Source organism: Capricornis sumatraensis, chromosome 4, assembly GCF_032405125.1.
Source record: "Capricornis sumatraensis isolate serow.1 chromosome 4, serow.2, whole genome shotgun sequence".
In the NCBI taxonomy this organism is placed as follows: Eukaryota; Metazoa; Chordata; class Mammalia; order Artiodactyla; family Bovidae; genus Capricornis; species Capricornis sumatraensis.
This window is the reverse complement of record NC_091072.1, coordinates 85,457,502-85,477,033: the sequence shown is the minus strand read 5'-3', so window position 1 is coordinate 85,477,033 and position 19,532 is coordinate 85,457,502. Positions and strand designations below refer to the sequence as shown.

The following is a 19,532-nucleotide window of genomic DNA, read 5'->3' as shown; positions in this document are numbered from 1 at the left end:
TATAGATTGAACAATTATACTCTACAGCTTGGTATCTTTTATGATTTTCAAAGATTTCTGTTGAAGGGCCCTGCGACTCTTCCTATTTCAGTAATTCATGACTACATGTTTTAGCCACCCAGTAGTAACTATCTCAGCAAAGCATTTTTAATACTACAAAATTCAAAGAAGCAAGAGGTGTCAAAGGAGAATCAAAATTGAGTCAGTACTGTTAAGAGAGCTCTCTTAAACAGAGCTGGCAGCCATTAAGAAAATGCATTTCTCAGCCTGGATGGAATCTGACCTTTGATCTGGTAAAGTCACACAGAACACCAGCCAAGAACTCAAGATACTTAATGGACCCCTACTCTAATTCTAAGGGCTTCCCTGATGCCTCAGTGGTAAAGAACCCACCTGTCAATGCAGGAAATGTGGGTTCAATCCCTGGATCGGGAAGATGCCCTGGAGAAGGAAATGGCAACCCACTCCAGTATTCCTGTCTGAGAAATCCCATGGACAGAAGGCACAAATTAGCCACTGATCATGCAGGCACTCTAATTCTACTCTGATTCCTTAAGGATCAATATTTTCCACCTTGAATGGAGACAATCACAAATCTTACCAGGCAACTTTTAGCAACCTCATGATCTTTTGCCTTTACTTAACTCTTTCTCTTCCTTGGAACACTCTTTCAGGGTTACCGGATTCCATATATATCGAATCACAGTTCTGACGACCCTAAATAAACTTTTTTTTATTTGGAGCCTCCTGCATTTGGGGGGTTTGACAGAAGTTTGAAGAAGAAAGTAAAAGTTTAAAAGCAGAATGATTTAAAATTAAAAAAAAAAAAGATTCAATGGATATTAATCTGGTATTATTCACAACTGAAAACCCCCAGATGGTTCCTGCATAGTCAAGACCAACTAAACCCTATTCAGCCTAATCCTCCCACAAAAATCATTCTAGTTTCATGACTGACCCATCATCACCCTTCAGTCACTTTTTGCTTCATATACTGCTTTGACTTTAACTCTAACTTAAATGCTCGCTAACTGAAAACAGCAAAAGACTCCAAGGTTCTGGTTTTTTAATTCTGATTTTGCATTAGTGTCATCATTTAACTGCTATACCTTTTTTATTGCATACCTTGGTTTATTGGACTTTAAAGACACTAAATGTTTTACAAAATGAAGGTGTGTGGCAACCCTTGATGGCACAAGTCTATTGGCACCATTTTTCCAGCAGTACTTGCTCACTTCAAGTCTCTGGGTCATATTCTTGTAATTTTCACAATATTTCCAATTCTTTCAGTATGATTATAATTGTTATGATGAACTACAATCAGTGATCTTTGATGTTATAATGCAATTGTTTTGTGGCACCACAAACCATACCCACAGAAGATGGGAACTTTGTGTCTGTTCTGATTTTTCCAGGAACCACTGGCTCCCCAGCCTCTCTCCCCATCTCCCAGACCTCCTTGTTTCCCAGAGACACACAATATTAAAATTAGTCCAATTAACATCCCTGCATTTAACAGTTTTTAAGTGTCAGAGTGAAAAGAAGAATCACAGGTCTCTTACTTTAAATGAAAGCTAGAAATGATTAAGCTCAGTGAGGAAGGCATGACTCAAGCCAAGACAGGCCACAAGCTAGGCCTCTTGCGCCCATTAGCCAAACTGCAAAGGCAAAGTAGAAGGATATTACAAGTACTACTCCAGTGAATAAAATTCTCCAAGCCAGGCTTCAACAGTACATGAACCATGAACTTCCAGATGTTCAAGCTGGATTTAGAAAAGGCAGAGGAAACAGAGATCACATTGCCAACATCCATTGGATCATAGAAAAAGCAAACAGAATTCCAGAAAAAATCTACTTCTGAATTATTGATTACGCCAAAGACTTTGACTGTGTAGATCACAATAAACTGTGGAAAATTCTTAGCAATGGAAATACCAGACCACCTGACCTGCCTCCTGAGAAATCTGCATGCAGGTCAAGAAGCAACAGTTAGAACTGAACATGGAAAAACAGACTGGTTCCAAATTGGGAAAGGAGTACGTCAAGGCTGTATATTGTCACCCTGCTTATTTAACTTCTATGCAGAGTACATCATGCGAAATGCTGGGCTGGATGAAGCACAAGCTGGAATTAAGACTGCCAGGACAAATATCAATAACCTCAGATATGCAGATAACACCACCCTTATGGCAGAAGGTGAAAAGGAACTAAAGAGCCTCTTGATGAAAGTGAAAAAGGTGAGTGAAAAAGCTGGTTTAAAACTCAACATTCCAAAAACTAAGATCATGGCATCTGGTCCCATCACTCCATGGCAAATAGATGGAAAAATAATGGAAACAGTGACAGACTTTATTTTCTTGGGCTCCAAAATCACTGCAGATAGTGACTGCAGCCATGAAATTTTAAAAGACACTTGCTCCTTGGAAGAAAAGCTATGACCAACCTAGACAGCATATCAAAAAGCAGAGACATTACTCTGCCGACAAAGGACCATCTAGTCAAAACTATGGTTTTTCCAGTAGTCATGTATGGATGTGAGAGTTGGACCATAAAGAAAGCTGAGTGCCGAAGAATTGATGTTTTTGAATTGTGGTGGTGGAGAAGACTCTTAAGAGTCCCTTGGACTGAAAGGAGATCCAACCAGTCAGTCATAAAGGAAATCAGTCCTGAATATTCTTTGGAAGAACTGATGTTGAAGCTGAAGCTCCAATACTTTGGCCACCTAATGTGAAGAACTGACTCACTGGAAAAGACCCTGATGCTGGGAAAGATTGAAGGTGGGAGGAGAAGGGGATGACAGACGATGAGATGGTTGGATGGCATCACTGACTTGATGGACATGGGTTTGAGTAAACTCCAGGAGTTGGTGATGGACAGGGAAGCCTGGTGTACTGCAGTCCATGGGGTCACAAAGAGCCGGACACAACTGAGCAGCTGAACTGAACTGAACTGAACTCTGGTAAATACAAGAACGATAAGAAAGCAAAACAGCCCTATTGCTAATTCAGAGAAAGCTGTAGTGGTCTGACAGATGATCAAACCAGCTAAAATATTTCCTTAAGCCAAAGCCTAATCCAGAGAAGGGCCTGTGTGTGTGCTCAGTCGCTCAGTCATGTCCAACTCTTTGTGACCCCATGGGCTGCAGCCCACCAGGCTCCTCTGTCCATGGAATCCTCCAGGCAAGAATCCTGGAGTGAGTCCAGGGGATCTTCAAGAAGCAGGAATCGACCCAGGGCTCCCACTTTGAAGGCAGATTCTTTACCATCTGAGCCACTAGGGAAGACCAAGAAGGGCCTCTCTTCAATTACATGAAGGTTAAGAGAAGTAAGAAAGATGCAGAAGTGTGAAGCTAGCAGAGGTTGATTCATTAAGCTTAAGGAAAGAAGCCCTCTCCATAATATAAAAGCACAAGGTTGAAGCAGCAAGAACTGATAGAGAAACTGCAGCAAGTAACCCAGAAGATACAGTTAGGGTAAGTAATGAAGGTGGCTACACTAAACAGATTTTCAGCATACACAAAACTGCCTTATATTAAAAGAAGATTCCTTCTAGGACTTCTATAAGAGAAGTCAATGCCTGGCTTCAGGGTTTCAAAGGACAGGCTGGCCCTCTTGTCAGGGGCTAATGCAGCTGGTGACTTTGAGTCAAAGCCGATGCTCATTTACCATTCTAAAACTCCCAGGGCCCTTAAGAATTAGGCTAAATCTACCCTGCCTATGCTCTACAAATGGAACAAAGCCTGGATGATAGCACATCTGTTTACAACACGGTTTCCTGAATATTTCAAGCCCTCTATCGAGACCTACTGCTCAGAAAAGATTCCCTGCAAAACATTACTGCTCACTGACAATGCACCTGGTTACCCAAGAGTTCTGAAGATGTACAAGATTGATGTAACAAACATCCATTCTGCAGCCTGTGGACCAAGGAGTAATTTCAACTTTCAAGTCTTATTATTTAAGAAATACCTGTGTAAGCTTATAGCTGCTATACATAGTGATTCCTCTGATGGATCTGGGCAAAGTCAATTGAAAACCTTCTGAAAACAATCCACCATTCCAGACTGCACTAAGAACATTACTGATTCATAGGAAGAAGTCAAAACAACAACGTTAATTAAGAGTTTGGAAGAAGTTGATTCTAACCCCCCATGATGACTTTGAGGGGATGGAACTTGAGTGGAAGAAGTAATTGCCAGCTGTGTTAGAAACAGCAAGAGAACCAGAGTTAGAAGAGGAGCCTGAAAATGTGACTGAATTGCTACAATCTCACTTAAAACTTTCACAGATAAAGAGTTGCTTCTTATGGGTGAACAAAGAAAGTGGTTTCTCAAGATGAAATGAATCTGCTGGAGAATATGCTGTGAACACTGTTGAAATGGCAGCAATGGATTTAGAATATTACATAAAGTTAGTTGACAAAGCAGTGGCAGTGTTTGAGAGGGACTGATTTCAACTTTGGAAGAAGTTATAACTATGGGTAAAATGCTATCTAACAGCATCAAATGTTATAAAAAATCGCTTGTGAAAGGAAGTCAACTGATGCAGCAAATTTCATTGTTGTCTTTTTTCAAGAAATTGCCAGTCTCCAGCCTTCAGCAACCACCACCTTGATCAGTCAATAGCCTCCAATGTGGAGGCAAGACTCTCCAACAGCAAAGATTACTAGCTGAAGACTCACATTATTTCTGGTGTTTTTTTTCTTTTCAAATTAAGATACATAGTTTTTTTTTTAGAAATAATACTATTTGTATACAATAGACTGCAGTATACTATAAAATCACTTCATATGCACTGGAAGCTTGTGACTTATGTTATTGCAATATTCACTTTATTTCAGTGGTCCAGAACCCACACTATCTATGAGGTAAGTGAAAGTGAAGTCGCTCAGTCGTGTCCGACTCTTTGTGACCCCATGGACTGTAGCCTACCAGGCGTCTCTGTCCATGGGATTTTCCAGGCAAGGATACTGGAGTGGGTTGCCATTTCCTTCTCCAGGGGAATCTTCCTGACCTAGGGATTGAACCCAGGTCTCCTGCATTGGAGGCAGATACTTTACCCTCTGAGCCACCAGGGAAGCCCATCTATGAGGTAAGCATCCAGCAAAAGGAGACCTGTTTCTAGAGCTAAAAAGATTAAATGAGATAACATATGTAAAAACAGCAGGGTACCTATCCCATACTAAAGCACTAAAAAATAATAGCTTCTTTCATGGATCTCTGTAAATCTGTTGAACTCCTATTCACCCTCCAAACCCCAATTTAAATCTGTTTCTGTAAAACCTCCTTAATTATTTGTTCTATTTTCTTCCTCCCCAAAAATGCAATTGCTTAGTCTTCTGTGTTTCCCATGGGAGTTACAGAAACCTCTACTGTACTTTAAATGCTTGTTGATGGCCTTTGTGTTTCATTAGAGAATGAATACCTTCAGGGTGGGACTTTTATCTAACTACTGCCTACTCCAAAAGTTAAAGAATCAATAACGAAACTTAATTAGCGTTTATTAAACAAGTAAATGATTTCATTAAACTCTTACAAACTAAATTCCATCACCTCCACTAGCTTGGTTCATAGTGATGCTCTCCATCTATATGCCATCACTCCATGGCAAATAGATGAGAAACAATGACAGACTTTATTTTCTTGGGCTCCTAAATCACTGAAGATGGTGACTGCAGCCATGAAATTAAAAGACGCTTGCTCCTTGGAAGAAAAGCTATGACCAACCTAGACAGCATATTAAAAAGCAGAGACACTGCTCTGCCAACAAAGGTCCGTCCAGTCAAAGCTATGGTTTTTCCAATAGTCATGTATGGATGTGAGAGTTGGACCATAAAGAAAGCTGAGGACCAAAGAATTGATGTTTTTGAACTGTGGTGGTGGAGAAGATTCTTGAGAGCCCCTTGGACTGCAAGGAGATCCAACCAGTCAGTCATAAAGGAAATCAGTCCTGAATATTCATTGGAAGGACTGATGCTGAAGCTCCAATACTTTGGCCACCTGATGTGAAGAACCGACTCATTGGAAAAGACCCTGATGCTGGGAAAGACTGAAGGTGGGAGGAGAAGGGGGTGACAGAGGATGAGATGGTTTGATGGCATCACTGACTCGATGGACATGAATTTAAGTAAGCTCCAGGAGTTGGTGATGGACAGAGAAGCCTGATGTGCTGCAGTTCATGGAGTTGCAAAGAGTAGAAAACGACTGAGCGGCTGAACTGAACTGAGCAAACTAAAACCCTTATATAGTCTTTCAAGCATTTCACAATACTCTAAAAAAATAACAGTCCTTTAATACTTTGATACCCTATCAGCAATGTAACTTTTTAATGCTTCTGCTTACCATACACTCATTTACTCATCAAGTACAAGTGCCTCCTACAGGCTGAGAGTACTGTACATTGGTGAACAAAATGAACAAAAAACCCCTGTCCTTATGGGCTTTATATTTACCACAGGTAAATTTGTGGAAGAAAGAAATTTCCATTACAAATTTGCCAGAAAAGTATACCAGAAGACACAAAGTTATTCTTCGATATTTACTAAATATCAAAGGGATAATAAAAACCAAAAACCTCCTGACCACACACAAAATCTAACTACTTAAAAAAGTATGATATAAATTCAGATGCATGTAGTAAACAAGCAAAACTAATTTTGTATCCCTAAAAAAATGCTCATCCTAAAAGGACTCATTTCCTTGTAGCTAACAGTATTTGTAATTTCTTTTTTGAACGGTTAGTAATCTTTTGAGTTTTAAGAATTTTACAATTACATGCATCGCATAGATCCTAATTTGAAAGGTGATGATGTGTAATGTGGCCTCTTTAAAAATCTGTTTAAAACCTTAAAACATTCTTCATTTTGTAAGTGAGGAGAGCTTTTTATGCAACTTTATATCAGGGCTTCCAGTCTAAGTGGTGCTCCCCCATGAGTAAGACAGGCCATAGCAGGACTAAATCAACTAGCTGCAGTATCAGGCAAGCAACCCTGGTGCCAGAGACACAGATGCTGCTCTTGCACACCAACCTTTCCAACCTTACCTCTTGCTTCATCCTCTTTGCTGCATCCACCTTGTTCCTCAAGTATGGCCTATGCTTTCCTTTCTTTGCTCATTCCCAAGTTTGGCCTAGAAAGTCCTTTCCTTATCTCTACTGTCAAAATACTACTTATCAACATACCATTTCCATCTGGAAGAGCTTAGGCTTTCCTCTTTTGGGGTAACTATACCCTCTTTTAATTAGCAACCCTCTCTGTGAGCCTTTCTTACAGAGCTTAGCTAGTTCTACCTTGCTCTAACCCTGCCCAGCCACCCTTACTGAAGCATAAATGTTCCTCAGTGTTCTGCTCATCTGGAAAGGGCCCTTAAACACACAACAGGGGTTTGATTTTCCTATCAGACAAAAGACTAAACATCATACCCAAATATCCAATACTTGCCATAGGAAACTTCACTGAGAAACACTAGGAAACTTCACTGAGAGATCTCTGCCAAACAGTACTGATTTCCAAAATCACAAAAAAGACTCATTCTTACGGAACAAATCTTGCTACCTAAAATTACATTATTTCAATGTCAGAAGAAACAAAAAAGGTAATCTGTTGTCCCACGCAAAGAATGCTGACAGGAGAATCCTGCAGGCACTAGGTACTTCTTACAGAGAGGTTTCATTTCAGCTGTACTTTTTGGTCATTTTAGACTTTACTAAGCCAACTTAACATTTAACTGAGAGCCTTGCCCTGCTTCACTAATTAACAGTGCAATAAACAAAAGGGAAATCAGTAATAACCAATTCTGGATATAAAGTACAGTGAGCTGGGTTTCAGGTTATGGTTCCTACATGTGGAGTTGTATAAATAGGGCTCTCTCCCCCATAGAGTCTACAGAGAAAAGGTGAAAAGCATAAACGTCAAACAAGTGGTGAATGGACAGATCATCAGGAGCCCTAGTTTAAAGGGCTCTTTCATCAATCCCCAGCCATAGGGAAGAAATACTTCAACAGCACCCTAAAGGAAACAAGAAACTGAATCATGAAATGAAACAATAAAAAAGCATCAGCGGCATGCCTTACAAAAATTACTAGTGAGATTTAAGTCTCAACCCCCAGTTTGTCTCAAAAGTGCTAATAATACTGCGCACATTCCAAACAGCTTCCATCTGCCAAGAACTTACCAACTGCACCTGCCCTGCTCAGCAACCAGGGTAAAAAACCAATCCCAAGGGAACCTTCATCCCTTCGTTTTGGCAGTAAACTGCAAAAATCCACCTTGCTGGGCATTTATCCACAGGGCGAATAGTTTCAAAGTGAATTTAGGAGCTGAACAAGACCCAAGGGAAAGCAGGAGAGACAAAACAAAAAGGAGAATGGGTGAATACAGATTTAAAGGAAAAGGTCAGAAAAACAGAAAAGTCAAGAATTTATTGGTGGGGGGGGCAGGGGGGGCCGGAAAGGAAAGCAAAAGGCAATACAAAAAGTAAACTCAAAAGAAGAGAATAAAATAACACTCTACCCTAAAAATAAATGACTCGAGAAGGAAAGTGAGGAGCAGCAATGAGTAGAGTCCAGATGACTTGAGGAACTTTAAAAATTCTCTTACTGTATCTTTTAAGACTGACTGGGTTCGAAGTTCGGAATCCTAGAAGAGGCAAGGGTCTACAGTGGAGGAAAAAGTGAGACAATATTGGAGAGTAAAGAGATCCTCCCTCCCAAGCTCTTAGATAGACATCAGGTAAGGCTGAATCAAGGAAACCTCTGGTGAGGAGCCAGGTTCCGGGAAGGGCTTAGAGAGGCAAGTATCACGCGGATTCACTTGTCCGTAGGCGACAGAGTCCACGTGGGCTCGGGGGCGAGCACAGCGATCCCCCACCCCCACCCCCACCCTGGAGGGAGACTGCGAGGCCGGACTAACAAACAGATGGGCTCTCAGAACGGGAGCAAGAGATGCGAAGTGTCCTCGGGAGCCGGCCACACTCGACGGGGACCCTGAAGGGGGAAAAGAACGCAGCGACCAGGGTCAAGGGCGGAGTCGCCAGGGGCCCCGCAGGCGCTCTTCGCGAAGCCGGAACTCACCGATGCCGAGCCCCACAACCAGGCGGCCGGCGAGCAGCGTCTCCTTGTTGTTCGCCGCGGCCAGCACCGCGGAGCCGGCGGTGAAGAGGGCACTGGCCAGCAGGATGGCGGCGCGGCGGCCGAAGACGCCGTTGAGGGCCCCGCCGGCCAGCGCCGAGACGGCGGCCGCCCCCACCGTGCTGGACACGAGCAGCTCCTGCCACATCGCGTCCAGGCTGAGCTGCCGCTTGAGCAGCAGCATGGCCCCCGACACCACCCCGGTGTCATAGCCGAACAGGAAGCCGCCCAGCGCGGAGAAGACTGCCACCACGTACACGAAGGCGGGGGTCTCGTCCTGCTGGAACTGCCGCCGCGCCGCGCGCTCCAGGTCCCCGACGCCGCCGCCGCCCGCGCCCGCGCCCTGCAGGCTGGCGCTCGACTCCGCGGCCGCCAGAAGGCTGCGCTCCCCGGCCGTGCTCGCCGCGTCCGGCTCCTGCTGCTTCCTGCGGCGCTCGCCCATGAGGCTGCTCAAGCTCCGCAGCGTGTACTCCACATTCTCGCTCGTCTTGCGGGACATAAGGCAGGGGCCCGGGGCTGCCCGGGGGAACGAGGCTCCGCGGGCTGGCGGTCTCGGAGGGCTCGACAGCCCGAGCGAGCACAAGGAACCGCCGCCTTCTTCCTCCCGGCTCCCGCTGCGCCTGCCACGGTAGCAGCCGCCGCCGCGGCCACTCCGGGGAGAAAGTTGCTGCCCGCCGGCCCCGGCTCTGCGGAGTTAGAGCCCGGCGGGTCTCACTGGAGACTCACGCCCCGCGCCTGCCGAGCTGGCGCTGCGGAGCAAGCGGGAGGTGGGGCCGCAGGTCACGTGCAGCCCCAGCCGGCGGGGCCGGCCCGAGACGCCCCGCCTCTCCTCGGGCGGTGCCAGCCTCAGCCCACCCCGGACCCCTAAACCCCACCTCCCGGTCGAGCGCGACCTCTGACCTAGGGTCCTTCTAACGTGGTTCTCGGTTTCTTAACTGCTCCAAGTCCCTTAGTTTGGGGGTTGCAGCTGAGGAGCAAGCCAGTCTTTGCCAGCCCGGTACTAGACTTCCAGACCCGGAGAAATGGCTTACGATGATTGCACGTTTTGGAAAGGCAAAGAGAGAACCACTTTAGAAAAGCCTGAGGATGGCCAAGGCTGGAAGGGCCTAGGAAAAAATATCCTGTTATGGCATGGAGCAAGTACCTCTCCTTCCTTTTATAATATTGTGATATAAATGAATCTGTTCCGGAGCAATTCAGTTTCTTATCGCCAGTCCCTCCTCAATTTATGCTTCTTTTAAAGGAACGATATGTCTTATTTCTTGGAGGATAGAGTTAACCTATCTCCCCAGGTGAATCACAAAGCTTGTTCCATGGATCCCTGATGTGTGAAAGAAAACTCACGTTTATACGTTCCACTCGTGTCCCCAAGTATTAATAACTCCCACTGGTACAAAGTAAACCCAAGATTTCATCTGATTTGAGGTTTAATAGGCAATCTCCATCAACATACTGCAAGGAAGGATGTCTTCTCCCTGGAGAAAGCTACACCGTTGTCCTCCATTTTCAGGGGGCAATTGTAACTGTCTCATTTGTTTGTGTGATGTGTTGTGCTCAGCTCCTTTGGTCGTGTCTGACTCTTTGCAGCCCTATGGAATGTAGCCCGCTAGACTCCTTTGTCCATGGTATTCTCCAGGCAAGACTACTGGAGTGGGTTGCAATTTCCTCCTTTGGGAATCCAACTCTGGTCTCCTCTGTCTCCTGCATTGCAGGTGGATTCTTTACTGCTGAGCCTGCCTGATTTGCTTGAAACAATGCAAAGATGACATTACTTGTCATCAGTTTTTTTTAACTGTTAATTGCGAGTTATTAGTTTGTGGGGTTTTTCCCCCCACTTTGCTTGTCATTAGTAAATCATTCTATACAGCTTCACTTTAGAAGAGAAACTATGTCCCTCTGATTTGCTTTCATTCTTCAGGCTCAGGGCAGGAGGGAAATCATCATATAATTCTATTCTTTATCATTTCAGTGTTAGCATTAGTTGCTGAGTTGTGTCTGACTCTTTTGTGACCCCATGGACTGTAGCCTTCCAGGTTCCTCTCTCCATGGGATTCTCCAGGCAAGAATACTAGAGTGGGTACCCATTCCCTTCTCCAGGGGATCCTCCCAACCAAGGGATCAAACCTGGGTCTCCTACATTGTAAGCAGCTTCTTTTACCATCTTTACTGCTGAGCCACCAGCTTTATTTTCCTTATTTGAGTAAAAGACTTCTTAGTTTGAGGTCTATTTTTCCTTGCAGGCTAGAACGTCTTCCTTTTAAAGAAAAGAATTTTGTTGTCTTGTTTCAATAAAAAGTTACATTAGAATTTGTCAAAGTTGCTTTTCTTTGGATTATCAGTTATGATTATCTCCATAATACAACACTTTCCTTTCCCGCAACTAAGAAAAATGATTTAATGGACTCAGAGGGCTTAACTGTTTAAACTTATTGTGTGACTTTTAAGTAAGGTTCTCTCATAATTTCCAGGGACCAGTTAAACAGAGAGGGCTTTTAGCTCTAGAGCAATGAACTCTTTAATAATACTCATGCTACTGTAAAATATTCCCGTAAGAGCACGCCCTTTCCCAGGCCTACTGGTATAAAACTGCGCCATCTGGTGGCGAGCCATTTCATCGTTTTTGAAGAGCTGGGCTTTTCTACCAGGCGAGAATCGACTGATACTGTTGCCAGTTCCCTCTTGTTGAGATGAAACAAACTTTCATTTACTCCTAGCAGGGACACCTTGTCTCCTGACCATCCCTTGCTGGAAATTCAAATTTTGTGTTACAGAACACTAAACTACTTAAAGTGGTTCCATTCCATATCATCAGGTCACCTAAATACCTAAAAACAGGTTGCACCCTAAAAGAAATATGACATGAAAAAAGGGATCCGAAAGTTAAGCAGAGTTCTTCCCAGCCTTTGAAGAGTGCCAAGTTCATTTTAGTACCACAGCATAAGTAAAATATAGTTTCCTGAATCCTGCCACAATTGCAGATTATGATGAAATGGAAAGCCCATTGGCCAAGAATCAAAAGACATCAGTCCCATCACTATCAGTGTTTTGCTATACACTTTTGACAAGCAATTAAATTAGCTTGTGCTTGTTTTCTTATTTGCGGAGCAGATGATGGTACAGCAATGACTCATTTACTAGAAATGAAAAAGGAATTTTAAAATGTACATAATTAGCAGAGCAAATAATAATTATAAGCATCATTATTGTTTGCTAGGTGAATTTGAAAACCCAAGTTTTAGGTACACTTGCTTTACAACCTCAAGAAATGCTAAGGACCAGATAGAAAAGGGAAATAAGTCAGAGAATGGTTTTAGCTGTCCTGCTACAGATCCCTTTCCATTCATCTCTCCTACCATAATAGTCCCCTTTCCCCAGTATCAGTTTGAAATATATCTTTCCAGAACATTCTCTATGCATTTATATGTATGCATTTTTATGTACAGAAGTACACACAGTTTTGATATTGTTCATATCACAAAGAAAAACACACATCAAACTGGTTTAAACCAAAAGTATGGAGAGGGAGGATTTATAGTCTCTTGTCTCTGAAAAGTTTATAATAGACTGATTTCAAATATAACTAAATATGGGACTCAAAAGCCAAGATGTTACCAATAACTCCATCTTACCATTTTACTTCCTTCTGTGTAGGCTCCACTCTCAAGTTTCATGTGGTAACCAAGTGGCTAGAGCAGGCTCCAAGATCCATCTCCTATTCTACTCATATCTGAAGGCTAGTTAGTGCCCACAGCTTGAGCTATTAATGGAACTAAGTCATATGGGCTTAGATTGGAGGGGGGGATGATACTCCCATAATAAATCTGGGGTCTTTTTTTGCCAGAAGACAGACAAATCCTGGGCAATAAAAACAACAGACTTGAGTTGTGAAAGTACCTAGTAAAGTACTCAGTTGCTCAGTTGAGCCTGATTCTTGGGAACCCATGGAGTGTAGCCTGTCTGGCTCCTCTGTCCATGGGATTTTTCTAGGCAAGAACGGTGGAGTGGGGTACCATCTTCTTTACCAAGGGATCTTCCCAACCAAAGGATCCAACCCACATCTCCTGTGGCTCCTATACTGGCAGGCAGACTCTTTACTGCTGAGCCATCTGGGAAGCAACTAGTAAAGTAACATGCATAAAAGCCACATAAAGTGTTTCCAGAAGGAAGGGCTGGCTAATAGTATCAAATGTATTGCACAGAGATCAAAAAGAATAAAAGCTCTCATGAAATCATTGAAGTTAATTATGAGAAAGTCAATGATGAAGACCTAATACACACCATGATGACTATAGTTAATATATTGTATACTGGAAATTTGGGCTTCCTTGGTGGCACTAGTGATAACTCACCTGCAAATGAGGGAAACTTAAGAGACATGGGTTCAACCCCTGGGTTGGCAAGATCCCCTGGAGGAGGGCATGACAACCTACTCCAGTATTACTGCTGGTGAATCCCACTGAAAGAGGAGCTTGGCGAGCTATAGTCCCTAGGATCACAAAGAGTCGGACACTACTGAAGCAACTTACTGCGCACATGCTTGAAACTTGCTAGTTGAATATATCTTAAACGTTCTAACCACAGGAAAAGGTAATATGTGATTTGATTATCGTAATCATTTCACAGTGTATGTATATATCAAAACATTACACTGTGTACCCTAACAATATACATTTTTTATTTGTCAGTCATACTACAATAAAGCTGCAGGGGTAGGGAGAAAGAGAGAAAAAAGTCAATGGTGACTGCTGAGAATCAGAATATTGTTTTGATAGTATTTTGCTGGTAATATGTTCAGAAACCCAGTAGTAATGTCAGAATCCTGCCCTATTGATCATTTGTCCTTCCTGTACATCTGACAGACAATGGTAGCATCAAAATAAATATACTGTTAATAGGTACAAAGAAGTGGGTCCCAAGGCTAATTCTGAGGTATAATTGATGCACATCCCCCAAAATCTTGCATTCTTTGACTTGTTCTAAGAAAGAAGAGATGGAATAGGGAGGCAGGAATGGAAGGTAAAAAGAAAGGATTGTCAGCATGCCCAACAGAAAATGCCCAATCTAGATTAGCTTACTACATGGAGATCTGAAACAGGAAATACAAGAAAGCATGAAGCATGGATGATATTTTAATACATGTTGACTTCACTCACCAATAAACCCGCCCAAACAGGAATAGAACTTATAACACAACATATTATCACTTCCTCCTCTTTTGGGTGGGGAGGGTTATAACACCTCTTACTCCTCAGAGACTTTTAGGAGAGAAATTTCAATTAACAGGAAATTAGTGGAAATAATAAACTTGGCTGCATTTTCTAGAAGTCTCTTAGTAAACATGATGAAGGCGAGAATAAAGAGATATCAGGACCAAGAGAAAGGGTAGAGGGGTTAGGCATGATTTGAATTTATTCATATACGGAAGTAGGTGGCACTTGTAATAAAGAATCTGCCTGCCAAAGCAGGAGCCACAGAACATGCAGGTTCCATCGCTGGGTAAGGAAGATCCCTTGGAGTAGGAAATGGCAACCCACTCTGGTACTCTTGCTTAGAAAATTCCATGGACAGAGGAACCTAGAGGGCTACAGTCCATGGGGGTCACAAAGAATCAGACATGACTGACTACACACACACTGACATGAAAAGAATAAATTGATAATTCAAGATCCTGCGTGAGTGATAGAACAGTCTCAAAGAAGGCAGGGATGGAAAGATCAAGATGGCTAAAAGAGAGGCTAACCTAACCACTGGGAAGAAGAGGAAGACGTCTTCCTCTAAGAGAAAAGGCAAGCAAAAAATAATAATAATAATAATAACCATATGTGTGTGTGTGTGTGTGTGTGTGTGTGTATGTATCAGGAAAGAGGAACATGGCATTAGTAACAAAAATACAGTATTGACCTTTGTAGTTCCTAACTGAGGAATTAGCAAGTGTCTATACTAATAGCACTCAATTCTGGCCACTGTTGTTGGCCCAAGGACTTTCATTAATTAATCCATTAATTATTTAGTTATTATTAATCACTTGTTAATTACACAAGCAATAGTATAATTGCTAACAAACATTTTTAAAAATAAAAAAGAAATCTTTCCATGAAGTGGATAATAAATAGGGAGTGGGGGGTGGAGTGAACCTAGATGCTGCAAGCAGGATCACCTGTGTTCATATCTTCAATCTGCTACTTATTTGATTGTGTGACCACCTACCTATTTTCTCTAAGCTTCAGATTCCTCTTCTGTAAAAGGAGGATAATAGTATATCAGTAGTTAGATGGCTTGAATCTGAGTAACAGGAAATCCATACTCAAATTGCTTATACACTACAGCAGTGTGTTATTACATAAGTCTGAATGTCCAGAGGTGGCAGCATTAGAAAGAGTATGATTGGTCTTTGAATAACAGTATCAGAGATCCAGATTCTATCCTATTCTCCACTCTGTTATTCTTATTGTGTTAGTTTTGCCCTCTGCTGGCTCCTTCCAAAGTGGTAAGAAGTTCTAACATTTCCAGGTTTTAATTTTCTAATATATACAGAAAAGTATGGTACCTAGTTTCTTTTCTCAAACGCAGTATATCCCAAGTAGTAAAAGACCAACATGGCTGTGTTTGAAAGTGAAAATGTTAGTTGCTCAGTTGTGTCTGACTCTGTGACCCTATGGATTGTAGCCCACCAGACTCCTCAAATCCACGGAATTCTCCAGGCAAGAATACTGAAGCAGGTTGCCTTGCCTTCCTCCAGGGGATCTTCCCAACCCAGGAATCAAACCCAGGTCTCCTGCACTGCAGACAGATTCTTTACCGTCTGAGCCACCAGTTTACATACACTTCATAACACAAAGTGAGCTTTCCAGGTGGCTCAGCGCCAAAGAATTTGCTGCCAATGCAGGGGACACTGGAGACACAGGTTCGATTGCTAGATTGAAAAGATCCCCTCAAGAAGGAAATGGAAACTTACCCCAGTATTCTTGCCTAGAAAATCCCAGGGACAGGGGAGCCTGACAGGATACAGCCTATCGGATCACCAAGAGTCAGACATGTCTGAGTGACTGAGAATACACCCAATAATACAAAGCATAGTGTACCAAATTGGTGCTAGAAACAAAATTCTAGTGAAGCTCAACTTTGATAGAAGAGTATCAAAATAGTCTTTATTCAAACAAACAAGTAGCTGCAAATAACTAGTTAAAAAACAGATTTTTTTTTTTAAAGACTTGAAGTTGCAAGAAGTCCTTTAATTAACAGGATGCAGAAATCTGAAATGAGAGCAGTGGGAAGTATTTGTTTCTAAATGGAATCACTAATGAAACTAGTAAGAAGTTGCTACTGAGAAATTATTAATTTGGTCTGACACTGGGTCTTCAGCCAGTATCAGTGGTTTGACTAGTAATGGAAAATACTTTTCAAATGTTTCTTGTAACATGATGAGCTCCTCATTAATCATTTTGTTTTTAAAAATTCAATATGTTTGTTTGCAGTTTGTAAACAACCTTCTAAACTCATTTGCAACAGTGATTCTATCTGAAGTTGTAAGCATGGTAATAGGGTGACTGTGCTTTATTACAGCTTCCTGGGTGGTGTTAGTGGTAAAGAACCCGCCTACCAGTGCAGGAGACATAAGAAATGCAAGTTCAATCCTTGGGTTGGGAAGATACCCTGGAGAAGGAAATGGCTATCCACTCCATTATTCTTGCCTGGAGAATCCCAAGGACAACAGAGGCCAGAGGGCTATAGTTCAGAGGGTTGCAAAGAGTCAGACATGACTGAAATGACTCAGCAAACAAGCACAAAAGCCCTAAGTCAAAGAAAAGTGTCCTTAGCAAATGAGAGCAGCGCCTGTATTTGTTCTGTTCACCGCTCTATCACCTGAGTCTAACACGTTGTTGGCACATATAGGGACTCAATAAATACTTATTGAATGAATTAATGTGGGAAATCAATGCACATGGAATTTGTTTGGCTCAGGTCTATAAGTCATCACCTTCCATATCCGTGCATAATGTGGTGAAATAACAACAAGTTGAGATAATACAAAGTATAAGATGCCACCTGACCCCAATCCTAAATATAACTCAAGTAGTGTCAGATTTTAACTGGTCAAATAAGTATATTTTTTCTTAAGAAATACATAACATAGCCTATAGATGTTAATAGAAATAAATGCACTATTTCTTGGGCATTTAACTTTATGAAAAGCACTTTATTTTGCATCATTCTCAATTGCCTTTATTTCCAATAGGAAAACACTGCAGACCCATATGCAAAAATAGCTGATTGTATAAATTACTATGTACCAAGTTATTGAAAGAGTCAAAACTTTCTGAAGAGGTTAAGAGGGGAGAGATCAATGGACTGAAATTAAAATTTTAAAAAACAAAAGAGTATTTATTTTCTCCAGTTTGAAGCCATAATATAAAACAAAAAAGTTGTTACAATAAAATTATTCTTATTCCTCAGTCAGTTCAGTTCATGTCCAGCTCTTTGCAGCCGCGTGGACTGCAGCACACCAGTCTTCTCTGTCCATCACCAACTCCTGGAGCTTGCTCAAACTAATGTCCTTTGAGTTGGTGATGCCATCCAACCATTTAATCCTCTTCGTCCCCTTCTCCCTCCTTCAGTCTTTGCCAGCATTAGGGTCTTTTCCAATGAGTCAATTCTTTGCATCAGGTGGCCAAAATATTGGAGCTTCAGCTTCATCATCAGTCTTTCCAGTGAATATTCAGGACTGATTTCCTTTAGGATCGACTGGTTTGATCGCCTTGCAGTCCAAGAGACTCTCAAGAGTCTTCTCCAACACCACAGTTCAGTTCACAGTTTGGAATTCTTATTCCTAATTGGTACCAAAATTGTTGATGAAATGTCAACTGATTAAACTACAGAGTATATAACTCCATTTACTTGGGTTTTACAATCTACACAGTTTTTACATTTTTCTGACCTGTGAGTGATCATAGTATGTTTCATCATTAATTTGGGGAACACTGGGTTACAAGTGGCAAAGTGCAATCTCTGTGTTCTACTTCTTAATTAATAGACATCTTACCTAGCTACTAACCAGACAGGATCACCCTGCTTATCACTATGTGATTTTGCATATTATTTAAATGTCAAATAGAAGAAAAACGGCATAAGTTCCAAAACACAGAACAGGAATCCACACTTTGAAAATTTTTTAAAAGAAAATTTTGACAATTTTCAAGCTGAAAACTAAGTGAATATACTTATCAATCATCATCTTGAAAAAGTACTCTTAACTCTGTGGAGAACAAAAAAGAGATGGAACAACTTTAGCAGTTCTTCCCAATATCAAAAAGAAAAATAAGCCTTCCAAGATTGAAAAAGCATTCCTTAGTTTGCAATACAAAAGAAAAATTGTCATCTGAGGAGCTAAGATAATTTCATTATTTTCTCTAAATCACTGAATTGTTGTAAGAAATGTTTTGTTGAGTATAGAAATATTCAGTAAATATGTTATTGCCACTGGCTAATGATGACAGATATTCACCAGGGAGTGATTTGGTAAGAAAATAAGAATGCAATAGTGCACTGACAAGAAAAGCAAAGTCAATTTCTTCCATATGATCTTTGTTTTATGAAATTGCCGTGAAATTTTCATGCAGGAACCCTGAGGTATTCATGGCTATTTTTCATAGACCTACAAGCTAAGTGAAGACAGCTTTAAATTATCATCCCAATGGATGAGAAACTCACAGTGTGAATAATAAGGGGAAAAAACAGCCAACTATATATACTCATAATTTTAAAGCCCTTGTTGACATTAAAAACTGTTTCAGATATCTGTTATTGCTTAGTATGAAGAAAAATTGCTTTGTGTCTCTTATTTCTAAAAACTTGTGAACTTCCCTGGTGGTCCAGTGGTTAAGAATCTGCCTGCCAATTCAGGGGACATAGGTTCAATCCCTAGTCCAGGAAGATGCTACATACCACAAAGCAACAAAACTTGTGTGCAGCAACTACTGCAGCCCGGGTGCCTAGAGCTTGTGCCCCAGAACAAGAGAAGCCACCACACTGAGAAGACTGCACACCCCAGTGGATAGTGGCCCTCACTCTCTGAAATTAGAACGTCCGAATGCAGTAACAAAGCCAATAAATAGTCAATAAATAAATAAAAACTTACGTCTTTTAATTTTTTTTCTTTTTAAAATTGTCTTCTTTAGTTCAGTTCAGTCGCTCAGTCATGTCCAATTCTTTGTGACCCCATGGACTGCAGCATGCCAGCAACTCCTGGAGTTTACTCAAACTCATCCATGGAGTCAGTGATGCCATGGAACCATCTCATCTTCTGTTGCCCCCGTCTCCTCTTGCCTTCAATTTTTCCCAGTATCAGGGTCTTTTCCAATGAGTCAGTTCTTTGCATCAGGTGACCAAATTATTGGAGCTTCAATTTCT

General features: G+C 41.8%; 1 protein-coding gene across 1 annotated transcript in view; it reads right to left on the bottom strand.

Moving 5' to 3' along the window:
- SLC2A13 (solute carrier family 2 member 13) overlaps positions 1-9,624 on the bottom strand; it is a 521,409-nt gene extending 511,785 nt beyond the window's left edge. Inside the window, exon 1 of the mRNA XM_068972019.1 lies at positions 9,069-9,624. Coding sequence (XP_068828120.1) covers positions 9,069-9,624 — 556 coding nt within the window. The remainder of the gene's footprint in view (positions 1-9,068) is intronic.
- Between the last annotated feature and the right edge of the window lie 9,908 nt (positions 9,625-19,532).